This window comes from Sycon ciliatum, chromosome 5 (genome assembly GCF_964019385.1).
Source record: "Sycon ciliatum chromosome 5, ocSycCili1.1, whole genome shotgun sequence".
In the NCBI taxonomy this organism is placed as follows: Eukaryota; Metazoa; Porifera; class Calcarea; order Leucosolenida; family Sycettidae; genus Sycon; species Sycon ciliatum.
The window spans coordinates 231,173-247,825 of record NC_088647.1 but is presented as its reverse complement, the minus strand read 5'-3'; the positions used below and the strand labels follow the sequence as shown (position 1 = coordinate 247,825).

Below are 16,653 nucleotides of genomic sequence, written 5' to 3'. Positions count from 1 at the left end.
GGTGGTATCATTGTGGCATCAGTGTGTTGCGTGTGTTGCGTGTGTTGCAAGTTGGGTGTACTGACAGGATTGGGTACACTTACAAAAATAATTTAACCGCGGTTCGCGTTGTAGACACCAGGGAGGCGTAAAATATTACGACTCCCTGGTGCATACTCAGCCGGACTGAGCTTTCCGCATCCATAGCAACACCGCCAGTCCAGCCTCAAGGATCAAAGCCGCAGATGCAGCTCCTAAAGCGGTAGGAGGTGAGTAGATCAGACCCACCACCAAGTTAGTGGTCAAAGACGGAAAAATTCTATTCGCTGCATTATTTATTTCCAGTCAAGTATCCCATGCTCATTTGGACGGAGCACCTGAAAAATAGTGCTATGGCCCAATATATGGGCCTAATGTGGGCCTCGCTATCTCTGCCTTGCCTGCCTCACGGCTTCAGACTCGGGTCTTCTTTCAGCGCTGTGTGGTACCCCCGTGAGCGTGGTCACAGCAGGGTGAGTCTGGAGTTTAGTTTGACCACTCTACTCTACTCTAGTACTCACTGCTTTGCTTCGGCAGAGTCAGCGCTGCACATGAGATACAGACTGACAGTCTGGGAGTCGTATTCCCAGGCTGTAGTGTAGTGTAGGCCCTACTCGTCCTCTACACTACAGTCGTAGTCGACACTACTCACTAGTCGTAAGTCGTAGGCCAGGCTGAAGGCGCTGGCATGACTACTGTTCCCCAGCGATGGAATGACGGTATTTGTTTGGATGACTTGCACTGACCTTCGAAGCTTCGCTCTAGACGCTGCACTGCACACATGACAGTTACGTTTGTATCGCTAGCGCTGCAGTCTTACTCTTACTTAGACAGTCTGCCGAGTGCAGGTAAGATTACTTGTAGCAGTTTGCGGAACTGACAGAGTCAGTAGGAGTTCAGTTTCAAAGAGCAATTTTAATTGCTAAAAATATTCTGCTAACTGTTACTTTATGCTTGCGCTCCTAGATCCTAGCTATGCAAAGAATATCTGTTTTGTCCTGACCCAAGTACTTACCCAGGTTGCACCGCTAAATGAAACAGCCAGGTACTGGGTGTGGGCTACAGGCAGCAGACACTAGGTAATAAATGTCCGCTTCCACCGCTAGAGAGGAATTTCTTTGATATTATTCAGTGAGAAGCTGTGTTTTAGTGGATATTAGTTACGCGGCTCAGTAATTGTGGAGGAGCAGAATGCAACGGGCGCACTAGCCACTCGGCTTTTGTACCCAGTTGCACGAGAAGAAAGTCTTCGTAACCACTGTTTGCTACCAGTTTTACTTATAATCGAGAGCTAGTGCGTCGGTCGACGGAGCTGAAGGCGGTGGTACCCAATGTCTGGTTGTTCACGAGATGCTCTCAAAGAGCACCTGAAGCTAATCAACGAACAATTAGCGAACAAGAAATCTGAGTAAGTTGTCATTCCAAATGTGTACCGACCAGGGTTCTAGCCAGATAAAAATAATAGGGGGCGGGCAGGGGAAACAGTTACCTCGTAACCAAAATAATTGTCCCGCAATGCAAAATGCAACGTTCGGGGAGGGGGGGGGGCGAATCCCCAAATTCGCCGCATGGCCCAGACAAATGTGCATTTATGACCCCTCTGTTACTGAACATGGACTGCATTTCCGTTGAATGGAATGAATAAAACAAGAATCGACAAATGAGTGTGGGGGGGGGGGGCACTTTTTCACAGGAGGGCACTCAATGGAAGTGGGGGGGGGGGGGGGAGGGGGAGTTGCAGCGCCCCCTCCTTTGGCTAGAACCCTGCTGACAATGCTGCGTTGCTGTGAAACTCACGGGTACATTAATGTGCATGATTATAATTATGTACAGTCGATAGGAATTTTGCTGCATTCAGTGAAGAACATTTGCGTGGCGTGGTCTTGGCATTACTCTGGTGATCACTTCCCCCAAATTTAGTCTATTCAGCGGCTAGTTATCCCGACCTTGTGCTCACAAAGGTTGGTAGTTATGAAATACTCGCCATCCAACCCCAGCTGAACCTACAGTTACCATGGATACCTTGGGGACATGCTGGCTACTAGTACTTTTTCCCGGGGAGTTCTGACTGTAAGAAGTGAACATTTTGCAAGCTGACAGTTGAGTGATTTGCAAAGAATTCCACTTACTTTAGTGGGCACAACGTGTAGTTACCCTGCCATCACATATCCACCTTTTACCCCCCCCCCCCCTAGTACAGAATAATAATAATAATAATAATAATAACTTTATTAGGATGACCCAAAGGCTGACCGCCTATCGTGGGGTCCGTCGCATTGAAGGATGATGGTACAAGAGAGTACAGATTGGGAAGGGGGGGGGGGGGGAGGACTACGATGAACAGGGTGAAGGGAGAGAAGGAATGGCCGCATACTACTAGTAACCACGTTTCTTGAGTTACCCGAATGTACATGTAATTGTTCTCGGTGAAATGCAAAATCGTGTGCCTTGTTTGAGATTGTGACGGTGATTGAACTGGTACAGTACACACACATACATGTATGCATATGCATGTGCATATGCCTAATGCCTCCATGTATACCGCATATTGTACAACATTTTGGTAACAGGTTACTCCTGGTATGTGATATGAGAGGCTGCATGGCAGGTGGTCCGAGTCTTTGGACAGTGGTGCGAATATCCACGGCAGCTCAGCCCTTTAGTCGTCCCTGAGACGAACCATCATTCATTTCGTACTCGGACCCCCAGTCCCTCCGAAATGAACACAACATGCTATGCTGGACAACGTGAATCGCATGCATGTTCATTTATACTTGTATGTGACAGTGCCAGTCGACTTGAAATTTAGGCTCTCCCTCAATGAATGATGTTTCTTTCTCAGGGACGACAAGAACTTTGCGACCACCCCTAAATGGATCTACTCCCTACACTAATGATCATGACATGATCATTAGTGATCATGACATGATCATTAGTGTAGGGAGTAGTACCTAGATTGTTATGACACTTGGAATACATATAGATGCTAGATAGTTCCCTGTATATCCTGGTGCCCAATCTGTGTATGTGTGTGTATGTATGTCTGTATGTATGTGTGTGTGTGTATGTGTGTGTGTGTGTGTGTGTGTGTGTGTGTGTATGTGTGTGTGTGTGTGTGTGTGGGTGGTGGGTGTATGTATGTGTATGTGTGTATTATGTGTCACACTGATTGTCTGATTGCACCCACACAGGTATGCAGAGTCTCTGTCTAAACTGAATGTAAAGTTACAGCAGTACCTAGACGATAATGGCCACCTCGGACCTGCAACAGCCACCACCACCACTACCACCACCAGTAACAGTACCAGTGCAACCACCAGTGACACTGGAGCTGATGATGGTGTGTCCAATGCAGGAGGAGAGGAGACGAATGACAAGAGTCAAAGTGTCACTTCAAAACAAACATTGAATGGTGGAGAAACCGAGGAGAAGACGAAGACACCTGCTGCGGACGCCTCAAAGGGTCTTCTTGAGCTTCTGAGCAGGGCAAGAAGGATGTGTTGGGATGAAAGTCATCTCTGCAAAGCGTCACTCACGGATATTCAGGAATGGCTATCCACACTAGTATGTTGTCATGGTAACAGTTTTATTCTTCATAATTGTAATAATACAGCTTGCGTACAGAGCCAGAAAGGGTGGATTCAAGCCAGGCCCGCTTCCGTCTCCATTCTAGCAGCAGTAATAATAAAAACAAAAACAATGCATCAGCTAAATATAAATTATAACTCTAAGACCTGTGTACAAAGTCTGATTTCCTTTTCGGTTTGCCGGTTGGTAAGGATCGTATTGAGTCAAGAAACGCGCAAACTTCTTTAGTGCCGGGAATGCTGTGGCTGACCAAGTTGTCTCCGAGAGATGTGACAAGATTAGTAGCTGAAGGTCCACTTCCGCCGTTTGAATCAGAGGAGACGTAGCACGACATCGCGAGACGGAGAGCACATTTCTCATTCATCCTCATCGCGTGACCCATGCGGTGTAGACGATGGTCTCTTGCCACAAGTTTCGAGAGTGGCTGAGCGTTACATCTTGGATATAACTGTCTGCCGTTGATGATGGCAGGATAGCACACTCTAATCAGGTTCCTGAGTTGGCCTTAGTTGGACCCCTTGTCTCACAGTTGTATAGTAGTAACACCAGCGATTGGTAGAGCTTTCATATCATTTTCTCCGATACATGGTTACAGCAGTACCCGGAACGATGTGAATTTTGACTCCTGATTTGGACCTCACCTTAGCCGAGTTTCACGCGAACCATGATTTTTTGGGGAACTTGTAAGCGATTGGTGGTCTCAGATGATGCAACACACAAGCATGATCGTGGCTGATACCTGCTGACTCTGAAAATTGTCTGCGAAAGCAATGCTGTGAGTGAGTCTGTATGAACTGGCCCTTCCCCTTTGGGTAACTGGAACGGTCAGTCTGGAAGCAAGACTCATTTCACTTTCCACTCGTTTTTGTGATTTCCCCAGGTGCTAAGGTCCCCTGGTGACCAAGTTGGGGCTAGTGAACCCCTTACCTCGCCCTTTGGCATACTGCCCCCCCCCATCTGTTCAGGCCCACATGTAACATCAAATTCCTTGAGTGCCAACATGCTTATGTGTCCGTGGGGTCAGAGTTCATTGGCCAACTGTACGGGTGCTTGCCAAGTGAAAACTGTTGCTCATACGGGGATCCTCCGAGGAAATATTTTGGATTTTTCGGCCAACAGGGCACGTTTTAGAGCTCTTTTTTGCTTCTTGGGATAAATTAGGCGGAGCATTCTGGACAAAAAGTGGTACGACCATGGTCATACTGATCTTACCGTGTATGAAGCTCCTGAGACCATTTTTTGGGTTTTATTGTCAATGTGTTACGTTTATTTCTGTATGTGTACTGGTTGCGTGGGTGATAGTCATGGCATGGTGATTAATGACAATCATGGCATACTACTTGCACTGCACACTGGTGCGCATATCAGTGCAATTACTAGCAGATAGACTTACTAAGGGAACTATACTCTTGTCTTTGATCTGTTTCTACAGACAAAGAAGTTGAAGGCCAACAAGGATGTTGGATTTCACTTGCAGGTCTTGACAGAGCTGACACAGCTCCGAGACTGTGCGGGTTGGAAAGTCAAGCCAGGTTTGGTCATCCATAGTCATGACGAGATATCCACCATGTTACCATCATCAGCTGCTGCTGCTGCCAATAATGGTGATTGTGATGATCACGATGCGGCTAAGACAACACTCGGCAGGAGACTATCGATTGCGTCGGTCGATTCATTCTTCGACACTGAGGAAGAGCATCTCTATAGACTCTGGAAGGAAGTGTGTCTGCTCTTGGACAACACTCTCATGTCTGAATTAGATGTAAGTATGGCCAGGCTGCGTATGTATGCACTGTGCACAAAAAAAGTCCTCATCCCAGACACAACGGACATGGAACAAGGAGGGGGTACGAAGACATTTATTAGGGAGATGGAGAGACGGAGAGAAAGACGAACGACTACATTATGAAAGAGAAAGAGAGAGAGAGAGAGAGTTTGAGAGAACGAGTGCAAGATAAAAGGCCTGGGTAGCTATGGCAAATATGGGCGTGCAAGTAGCTACCCAGGTCAATGGAAAAAAGGTGAGTAGGTGAGGGTAAGTACGGGGTACGGGGTGCTTGCAGGCCAGCTTGGAAAAGGTTGCAGGAGGAAATATACAGGAGGACGGGAGGAGGTAATATGAGGGGCGTAGCACCCGCTACGACTGGTACGACCATGGCCGTACCACCTTTCGAAAAGTGTGGTCCGTCTGGAATGTGCAAAACCGTAATAAAAAAATCAGGATCCATCGATGCATATGCGCATCATACTCTTTGACCTTTTTCTAGACTTGTACTCGTAGATCTGCCATGCATCTAGATAGCTGCAGTCGTACTGAGTACACTCGTACGTCTCTTATCCGGACACCTTGGTACCGGGCATTGCCCGTATCTCAGATGTGTCCGTATCTCAGGATAACTCATCTACCATGTATCATATCATTTTTGAAGAAGTTTATTTGGGCCATATTGCACATATTGCACATGTTCAGGATACAAAAGGAACCCATTGATAAAAATGTGTGGATTACATAGGTAATCCACACATGTATACCAACCCGAAATCGGGTTTTCCTTTGCTCGAGATAGCATTTTCAAAACGTAGTTTTACTAAAATTTGAAAAACAAATTTTCGTAAGGAAAACTACTCCACACGTGATCCATCAGCTCAAACGCGGGAACTCTAGCTTCTTCTTCACCCTTTTTCAGCGCATTATAGATCCACATACGGAAAAAAGTTCGAAACCCTCAAATTCGAAGCATTTGTGCTATAGGAACTCAAGCTGAAGGTGCCCGGTAGAGAGACGTGCCCGTATCTGAGGCGTCCGGATAAGGGGCGTTCGAGTGTACTGTACTCGACTCGACTGCACACTGAACAGTCCCAGAACGCAGGATTTTGTGTCTTTTTTACAAAATTTTCCCGCGGGGGAGGTCCCCCCACCCCCCTCCAAAACGGCCTTCGGTCTTACCACTTCCAAAACCCCTCCTACGCCCCTGAATATACAGGAGGATGGGAGGAGGTACCTAACAGTAATCACTATACGCGTAACACACACTGTATGCCACGGTCCAGGGAGGGAGTCATAGGAACTAGGGTGTACTCATAACACACACTGCATACCACGGTCCAGGGAGGGAGTCATAGTTACTGGGGAGATGGTACGAGATAATACTATCCGATACTATGTGTGTTTTGATCCAGCTTTTGAAGTTCTTTGTGAACTGTGGTCTATGCAACTTTACTATCATGGTTGCGATCTTGATCTACTGATCCCAAGCACGGCCCTTGAGACTAGCGATGTCGTGTTGATCTACTGATCCCAAGCACTGCCCCTGAGACTAGCGATGCCATGTTGATCTACTGATCCCAAGCACTGCCCCTGAGACTAGCGATGCCGTGTTGATCTACTGATCCCAAGCACGGCCCCTGAGACTAGCGATGCCGTGTTGATCTACTGATCCCAAGCACTGGCCCTGAGACTAGCGATGCCGTGTTGATCTACTGATCCCAAGCACGGCTCCTGAGACTAGCGATGCCGTGTTGATCTACTGATCCCAAGCACGGCTCCTGAGACTAGCTATGCCGTGTTGATCTACTGATCCCAAGCACGGCTCCTGAGACTAGCGATGCCGTGTGGATCTACTGATCCCAAGCACGGCTCCTGAGACTAGCGATGCCGTGTTGATCTACTGATCCCAAGCACGGCTTCTGAGACTAGCGATGCCGTGTTGATCTACTGATCCCAAGCACTGCCTCTGAGACTAGCGATGCCGTGTTGATCTACTGATCCCAAGCACGGCTCCTGAGACTAGCGATGCCGTGTTGATCTACTGATCCCAAGCACGGCTCCTGAGACTAGCGATGCCGTGTTGATCTACTGATCCCAAGCACGGCTCCTGAGACTAGCGATGCCGTGTTGATCTACTGATCCCAAGCACGGCCCCTGAGACTAGCGATGCCGTGTTGATCTACTGATCCCAAGCACGGCTCCTGAGACTAGCGATGCCGTGCATGCGGGTGTGCATACATTGCCCTGCCCCAAAGCGACTACAACGGGCATCCCTTGAACAAAGCGTGTATCATTTTAGCTGATCGCAGGGATCCATGCTCTCCTTGTACGTTATGACTCCCTGGTGTATAGTATAGCAGCACAAATCCGGCCAAGGAGGTTTACAGTACTCATACTGTAATATACATATACCGTTTTTCCGCAAATAAAAGGCCGTCCTCGTATACAACGCCTTCCTCGTATACAAGGCCGGGGCAGGGGCGATTGAAAAAATAAATGACCGCCTCTGATTAGAAGACCGGGCCTACTAAATGAGTCTTTGTTCTTGTGTTAAAAATAGAAGACCGTGCTCAAACTGTGGGAAAAAATTGAAGACCGTGCTCAGACTGTGTAGAAGAAAATGGAAGAACGGGGGGTAAAACTGTGTGGCGAGAAATAGAAGACCGGGGTCAAACTGGGTTGAACGAATAAAAGACCGTCCTCGAATACAAGACCGTCATCGATTATAAGGCCGGGTTAGGACGGGGTTGAAAAAATAGTTGACCGGCCTACTATTTGTGGAAATACGGTAGATCTGTATCTCCACATATAGATCTGTATCTCCACATTTGTTACATTAGTGACACCAGGTCGGCTCTAGAACGAGACCTGGCTGAGCAATGTGTTTTCTTTTGACTGCACCTGGTCTGGATCGACCAGAACATGTTCTGCTGAGCAATGTGTTTTGTTTTGACTGAACCTGGTCAGGATCGACCAGTACATGTTCTGCTTGCTCTGACCTGAGGCCAGAACAGTCGGCGCAGTTTTCCCCTTATCGTTGTAAAACCTACAATTATTCTGCCTTAATGGGGAAAGGGAGGGGTAAAGCTTTGCACGTTCAAACTGTCTCAATGTGTGTGTGCGTGTGTGCATGTGTGTGTGTGTGTGTGTGTGTGTGTGTGTGTGTGTGTGTGTGTGTGCATGTGTGTGCGCGTGTATGTGTGTGCATGTGCTTGTGTTACTATAGGCACTGCTGGATGCACCCAGTACTGTTCAAACACAGTTCTGTAATCACATGATCCAACTCTACAGTATCATTGCCACACCAGAACTAGTCTGGCATCGCTGGGTACAGGTCCGACAAGCTAGAATAGCTCAACTTTCAACTGCTGCAGCAGCAACTACACAGCAACGAATGGAACGCATCATCTGCACATTGGACTATCTGATGAAGACAATTCATCTTGACTTGACCGTTGCTACCCTGCTTGCGACTAAGCCAGCTCTGGATATGCTTGTGAGTATCCATGGTGCCGATGTCATGAAGGAACTCTCCGCTATTCTTCAAACTCTAGCAAGTGAAGACGGAGATACCGCAGCGAACACGCAGCCCAACGCCGCTAACCATTCCAGCACTGCAGCTACAGCGTCTCCATTCGTCACAACATCACAACGTCAAGGCAACTGGGACACTGGAAACTTTCAGACTTTCTGCAAACTGGCAGGACACATCGAAGGATATGTACAGCAGTTACATCGTCTACTTGAAGATCACGGACAACAGTTGAATAGAACCGACGGGTCTAATGGTCGAGATTCCAGGAAACCAGCATCACCACGACCCAATCTTCAGCGCACCCTGAATCAACAGTTTGGAAGGCCAGCAAACTTTATGAACGCGGAATCTTCTCTGATCGAAGAAGATGAAGATGTCGACAATCACGTCATTTCCATGGCAACTGGGCAGGAAGCTGAGCTGCAGGAATCAGTTGGCATGACAACTGCAGCAGGCACAGCAATGGGAACATCAGGCATTGGCGGCGCAACTCTTCGTCATTCCCGGGAACGTTGGAAATGGAGTGCAGAGTTGGTGAAACATGGCGATATGCTGGGACAGCTGCTGGCCAGGTCTGTGAAAGATAGCGGACACAGTTGGCTCAGTCAAGAAGTGGAGCAACTGAAGAAACTTTCCCCAGATGAGTTATCTTTCAGTAAGTAACTGTTTATGCGCCAATTGTTTTTTTGGGGAGGGGGGACTGGAACTGATGATTTATTTGTTTTATTTCAAGTCATGTCTGGCCTGGGTCTCGGTGTGTGTGGTGGTGTGGGGGGGGGGGGGGGGGGCATTTTGCTGAAAAAGACGAAAGGTGCGCACACATACATTGGGACAGCTAATAAAATCCGACTTGTTGGTTATGCAGCTTTTCATTTAGAGAATGGGTGTGTGTGCCTGTGCATGCACGTGCACATGAGCAAATGTTATTTTCATTTTACTTTTGATATTCTGTGCAGGTCCGGATACAGCCTTGAGACCATCAGCTGATTGTCTGTCGGCGGTAAGTGGCTTATGTGATGGTTGAATAGCATTCTCAATTTTGCTGCATTTCTCCTATTCCTGGTTTAATGTGTTAGTTACAGTCAACTTCGCTTATAACAACACTCGGCGGCGGGGCATCAGAAGAGTGTCCTTATTCGCGAAGTGTCGTTATACCCGAAGTCTCATTATATGTGTCACAGTTGGATGGGACTTTGCTCTGGGCATGAAAATTATGTCATTATTCGCGAATTGTCGTTATATCCGCAGTCGTTATTAGCGAAGTGGACTGTACACACACTTGTACGAGTATGTATGTATGCACAGATGATAGGTGCAGTGAAACTGATTTTTCTCTGGAGTTATTTTCCAATCAAAGTTTTTGATGTCAAACCGTTCTGAAAAGGCAATGGTCGCACACACGGCAGGTATTTGCCGAAAAAGTTGCACTTTCTATGCAGAGCTGTCCATGCGTGACAAAAGGTCACTGAAGGCAGGTGGTCTTTTAAGCTAGGTACAGTGTACCGCTGCACAAACAATAGCTATAAGTATTTTTCGGATTTTCTTGCATTATTTGTGTGTTCTCTTGTCATTATTCCATTATTCCAGTCTGCCATTGCATTCTTCTCTGAGTGCAAGTCCTATCTCAAGCTAAGTACTGTTCAGTTGGAGAACACCTTTACAGTCTGGAAGCCAAAGGCAGCATTTACAGAGCACGTGGACGCAGCAGTTGTTGAAGTCATGAAACACGTCAAAGAGGTGCGTGTCTTGCTGGGTAACATTGGTGATGATAGGATTCATTGCTAATGTGATAGTTTCTTGTTGTAAGGCTGTACATGTATAGCACACATAGGATAATACTGTAGTCTGTAGTCTGTATTGAGGAAGCACTCAGCTTCGACATGTACAGTGTTTTGGATGTCAGTGCATGACTACCTGATGTACATTGAACCCAGTGCATGACTACCTGATGTACATTGAATCCAGTGCATGACTACCTGATGTACATGAGTCCAGTACATGACTACCTGATGTACATTGAATCCAGTGCATGACTACCTGATGTACATTGAATCCAGTACATGACCACCTGATGTACATTGAATCCAGTACATGACCACCTGATGTACATTGAACATAGCCAGCAATCGTGTGTCATCACGTACATTCAAAATCAACATAATTTTGCGAATCGACCTTTTTTTCAGGATCACTTTTCAACGAGGACGAAGCAAAGTCGGCGGAACGAAGCCTAGAGGAAGAAAATCACCCTCTCCACTTCACCATCACGATACTGACATAGATACGAGATGAAACAACTAAAAAATCCACAAGAAAACTGTACGGCCATCATCGCGCTGACTTTGGTCTGACTTTGGTCTGAGAATTTCTATCACGATCAAAAATGTACGAGGAGCACTCAAAAATAAGCCACAGACGTACCTTTATCGCTCTCTACTCCTTTTTCAAGGCACAAAAGTCGACTCTCCACTTTCAAACCAGGAACTAGACATACCAGTGGTCCTTTTCAGCTGCTCCACGAGCGCAGGAAATGTTCACCAAGGGGCGCAGAGCAGCATCCATTCCAGAAAAAGAGCTAAAATACGAGTAAGACTGCATGCCTGAGTACATGAGTACATGTATGAGTACATGCAGAAAATAGTCAATTTCAGCGTTTCTGCTCCAAACAGCAACTAGCTTCGACTAGAAACAAAGATTACACCAAAGGATCAAACAACAACCATTTTCTGCAGTTTTTTTGCAGATGGCTTCCTTGTGCTTGGCCCAGCACGCCAAAATTCACACCTCGGAGGAGTACAAGAATTACAACTCAGATGTCCTCGATTGCTGGCCATGATCCAGTACATGACTACCTGATGTACATTGAATCCAGTGCATGACTACCTGATGTACATTGAATCCAGTACATGACTGCCTGATGTACATTGAATCCAGTGCATGACTACCTGATGTACATTGAATCCAGTACATGACTACCTGATGTACATTGAATCCAGTGCATGACTGCCTGATGTACATGAGTCCAGCCTAGCCTGTAATGGCAAGGCACTACACACTCTTGCTGGCTGACTATGACAATTACGATGAGATTTTAACAAAACGAGTCTATCAACTTGCATACATGTGATCTGATATGTGTGTGTGTGTGTCGGTGCGCGCGTGCGTGTGTGTGTGTGTGTGTGTCGGTGCGCGCGCGCGTGTGTGTGTATGTGTGTGTATGTGTGTCTGTGTGTCTGTGTGTCTGCATGTGTGTGTGTGTGTGTGTGTGTGTGTGTGTGTGTGTGTGTGTGTGTGTGTGTGTGTGTGTGTGTGTGTGTGTGTGTGTGTGTGTGTGTGTGTGTGTGTGTGTGTGTGTGTGTGTGTGTGTGTGTGTGTGTGTGTGTGTGTGTGTGTGTGTGTGTGTGTGTGTGTGTGTGTGTGTGTGTGTGTGTGTGTGTGTGTGTGTGTGTGTGTGTGTGTGTGTGTGTGTGTGTGTGTGTGTGTGTGTGTGTGTGTGTGTGTGTGTGTGTGTGTGTGTGTGTGTGTGTGTGTGTGTGTGTGTGTGTGTGTGTGTGTGTGTGTGTGTGTGTGTGTGTGTGTGTGTGTGTGTGTGTGTGTGTGTGTGTGTGTGTGTGTGTGTGTGTGTGTGTGTGTGTGTGTGTGTGTGTGTGTGTGTGTGTGTGTGTGTGTGTGTGTGTGTGTGTGTGTGTGTGTGTGTGTGTGTGTGTGTGTGTGTGTGTGTGTGTGTGTGTGTGTGTGTGTGTGTGTGTGTGTGTGTGTGTGTGTGTGTGTGTGTGTGTGTGTGTGTGTGTGTGTGTGTGTGTGTGTGTGTGTGTGTGTGTGTGTGTGTGTGTGTGTGTGTGTGTGTGTGTGTGTGTGTGTGTGTGTGTGTGTGTGTGTGTGTGTGTGTGTGTGTGTGTGTGTGTGTGTGTGTGTGTGTGTGTGTGTGTGTGTGTGTGTGTGTGTGTGTGTGTGTGTGTGTGTGTGTGTGTGTGTGTGTGTGTGTGTGTGTGTGTGTGTGTGTGTGTGTGTGTGTGTGTGTGTGTGTGTGTGTGTGTGTGTGTGTGTGTGTGTGTGTGTGTGTGTGTGTGTGTGTGTGTGTGTGTGTGTGTGTGTGTGTGTGTGTGTGTGTGTGTGTGTGTGTGTGTGTGTGTGTGTGTGTGTGTGTGTGTGTGTGTGTGTGTGTGTGTGTGTGTGTGTGTGTGTGTGTGTGTGTGTGTGTGTGTGTGTGTGTGTGTGTGTGTGTGTGTGTGTGTGTGTGTGTGTGTGTGTGTGTGTGTGTGTGTGTGTGTGTGTGTGTGTGTGTGTGTGTGTGTGTGTGTGTGTGTGTGTGTGTGTGTGTGTGTGTGTGTGTGTGTGTGTGTGTGTGTGTGTGTGTGTGTGTGTGTGTGTGTGTGTGTGTGTGTGTGTGTGTGTGTGTGTGTGTGTGTGTGTGTGTGTGTGTGTGTGTGTGTGTGTGTGTGTGTGTGTGTGTGTGTGTGTGTGTGTGTGTGTGTGTGTGTGTGTGTGTGTGTGTGTGTGTGTGTGTGTGTGTGTGTGTGTGTGTGTGTGTGTGTGTGTGTGTGTGTGTGTGTGTGTGTGTGTGTGTGTGTGTGTGTGTGTGTGTGTGTGTGTGTGTGTGTGTGTGTGTGTGTGTGTGTGTGTGTAGGTAATGGAAAGTTCTTCCAAATCAAGCAGCGCACGCACTCTCTTCTATTGCTGGAGTCTGTGTGTGTACTGTCAGCATCATGTAGAGGAGTTTTTCACCAGTGTCAGCAGCAAGCAAAGGTACAGTGTATATTTTAACCAGTACAATCAGTACAATCAGTACAATCAGTACGGCATGTATACTAGTCTCGTAACTCCCTCAGTACTGTTAAACGGCTAATTTTTAGCGACGGTGATATTTTAGCGGTTGCAGCGAAAGGAGTGTTTTCTCTAAATGTTTGCCATGCCAATCGAAATTTTGCATGTAGGTATTTAAATTACTAACCATCCTTCTTTTTAAACTCCGAAACTCGGATCGCTGAAATATTTCATCGCGAATTGGTCCAGATTCATAAAACTCTAACCATTTTACCCGCTAAAATTAGCCGTTTTACAGTTTATCTCAGAATAATTCCCTGATAAAGGCTACAACTGCATTGACATTATATTCACTAACTACATTGTGCCACATTCTTAGTGTATGCCGGCAAGTATCTGCTGCAGGCCAGCCAATCAAGTGTCAGTTGGGTTTCCAGTATCATTGATTAACCCAAGCACAGAGTCACGGGATATTCTGTGTAGATAGAATGTTCCAATAGCTAAGTCTACGGTCACTTCTTTGTGCTCTGGGGCCACTGTGTCTGTTTGTGGTTGCATGACGCGCAGGGCAACAAAAGTCGAAAAAACGAAGAAAAAATCGTTCAATCGGCTGACAGAAAGGGGGTTCATCCGAACCCTGTAACCCCCCCCCCCCCCCTGGGTACGAGCCTGATTGCACATTTCATGATGATTTCTCAGCCCAGATGTTTCACTTATCAGTCTTTTGCGCCTGTAGACTCAATAATGCTATCATGCATAGCAAACTACTGCCGTAGACCAAAGGTACGCAGACCGTGTATATTGTAGCTGCGGTAGTCAAGTGAGAGTAACAGTCGGTAGATGCATGTGTCCCAAACCTCCTGACCGGATCATAACCAAAGTTTCACGAGAAGCACGGAGAGGCATCCGCACTTGATCTTACTTCTGCCAAAAACTAACGTGACAACAATTCCGCTGTGGATGAGTCCATCGCAGATCAAGTTAGGAGTTGCACTCTCATGGCTGTGTTCTCTTGTCAACACAAACAAGTCTTGTCCTTTGTGTCCTGCGTCCCGGGGAACGGAATGGCTGAGATTCCGTTACAACACTTACCGGTATTGTGCATGTACACAAAGGCAGAAAAGAACAGAGACAATCGGCTAGGTCATTGTTATAACACAGAGACAATCGGCTAGGTCATTGTTATAGCACAGAGACAATCGGCTAGGTCATTGTTATAGCACAGAGACAATCGGCTAGGTCATTGTTATAGAACAGAGACAATCGGCTAGGTCATTGTTATAGAACAGAGACAATCGGCTAGGTCATTGTTATAGAACAGAGACAATCGGCTAGGTCATTGTTATAGAACAGAGACAATCGGCTAGGTCATTGTTATAGAACAGAGACAATCGGCTAGGTCATTGTTATAGAACAGAGACAATCGGCTAGGTCATTGTTATAGAACAGAGACAATCGGCTAGGTCATTGTTATAGAAAAGAGACAATCGGCTAGGTCATTGTTATAGAACAGAGACAATCGGCTAGGTCATTGTTATAGAACAGAGACAATCGGCTAGGTCATTGTTATAGAACAGAGACAATCGGCTAGGTCATTGTTATAGAACAGAGACAATCGGCTAGGTCATTGTTATAGAACAGAGACAATCGGCTAGGTCATTGTTATAGAACAGAGACAATCGGCTAGGTCATTGTTATAGAACAGAGACAATCGGCTAGGTCATTGTTATAGAACAGAGACAATCGGCTAGGTCATTGTTATAGCACAGAGACAATCGGCTAGGTCATTGTTATAGAACAGAGACAATCGGCTAGGTCATTGTTATAGAACAGAGACAATCGGCTAGGTCATTGTTATAGAACAGAGACAATCGGCTAGGTCATTGTTATAGCACAGAGACAATCGGCTAGGTCATTGTTATAGCACAGAGACAATCGGCTAGGTCATTGTTATAGCACAGAGACAATCGGCTAGGTCATTGTTATAGCACAGAGACAATCGGCTAGGTCATTGTTATAGAACAGAGACAATCGGCTAGGTCATTGTTATAGTACTGTGTTTCATGCATATAGCAAGGCTAGGCAATCCCCATACAACTGATATTCTCTACATAATCTACATGTAGCTACAAACAAATATCAAGGCATGCACATTTGTGTGTATGCGCCTGTGCATTGGTATGTGTTTTGAACTTTTGACCATAACCTCCAAGCTGCCAGCCATGTGTCGCAGACTCTAATCATCTAGTTACAATATTCATTTGACTGTATCCAGCAGGATGTTGTTCAAATACCGGTATGCTTGTTAGAAAAAAATCTTCCTTTCTGCCCGCAGCTCACTTCGGAATCCGTTTCTCTCCAGTAGAAAATGGTTGGAGAAGACGAGAGCAGTGATTAGTGATGCCCTGTACGCCCATGAGTTGAAACGTCTCTCGATGAGTCTCCATGATGATGACAGTCAGGATTGGAATAACCAGAAAGCTCATTTCAAGGTAACATCACTATGTTGCACGTGAATACTGCACTGCACTACGTTGTACTGCACTGCACCGCTCTGCATGGCACTGCACTGCAGCGCACTCCACAAGCAAAGTTCTACATTGCACTGCATTGCATTGCACTGCATTGCATTGCACTGCATTGCATTGCACTGCATTGCATTGCACTGCATTGCATTGCACTGCACTGCTTTGCATTGCAGTGCAGTGCAGTGCAGTGCAGTACAGTGCATTGCACTGCACTGCACTGCACTACACTGTACTCTACTGCATTGCACTGTACTGTACTGTACTGCACTGTACTGCATTGCACTGCATTGCATTGCATTGCACTGTGCTGCACTGTACTGTACTACACTCTACTGTACTGTACTGTACTGTACTGCATTGCATTGCACTGCATTGCATTGTACTTCACTGTACTGCACTGTACTGTACTGTACTGCACTGTACTGTACTGTACTGCATTGCATCGCACTGCA

At 46.5% G+C, this 16,653-nt stretch overlaps 1 protein-coding gene across 1 annotated transcript in view; it reads left to right on the top strand.

Moving 5' to 3' along the window:
- Positions 1–873: 873 nt before the first annotated feature.
- LOC135817065 (uncharacterized) overlaps positions 874–16,653 on the top strand; it is a 67,826-nt gene continuing 52,046 nt past the window's right edge. Inside the window, exons 1-8 of the mRNA XM_065330165.1 lie at positions 874–1,426; positions 3,210–3,582; positions 5,039–5,368; positions 8,601–9,564; positions 9,866–9,909; positions 10,497–10,646; positions 13,537–13,655; positions 16,009–16,165. Of these exons, the coding sequence (XP_065186237.1) occupies positions 1,350–1,426; positions 3,210–3,582; positions 5,039–5,368; positions 8,601–9,564; positions 9,866–9,909; positions 10,497–10,646; positions 13,537–13,655; positions 16,009–16,165 (2,214 nt within the window). The 5' untranslated portion in view covers positions 874–1,349. The remainder of the gene's footprint in view (positions 1,427–3,209; positions 3,583–5,038; positions 5,369–8,600; positions 9,565–9,865; positions 9,910–10,496; positions 10,647–13,536; positions 13,656–16,008; positions 16,166–16,653) is intronic.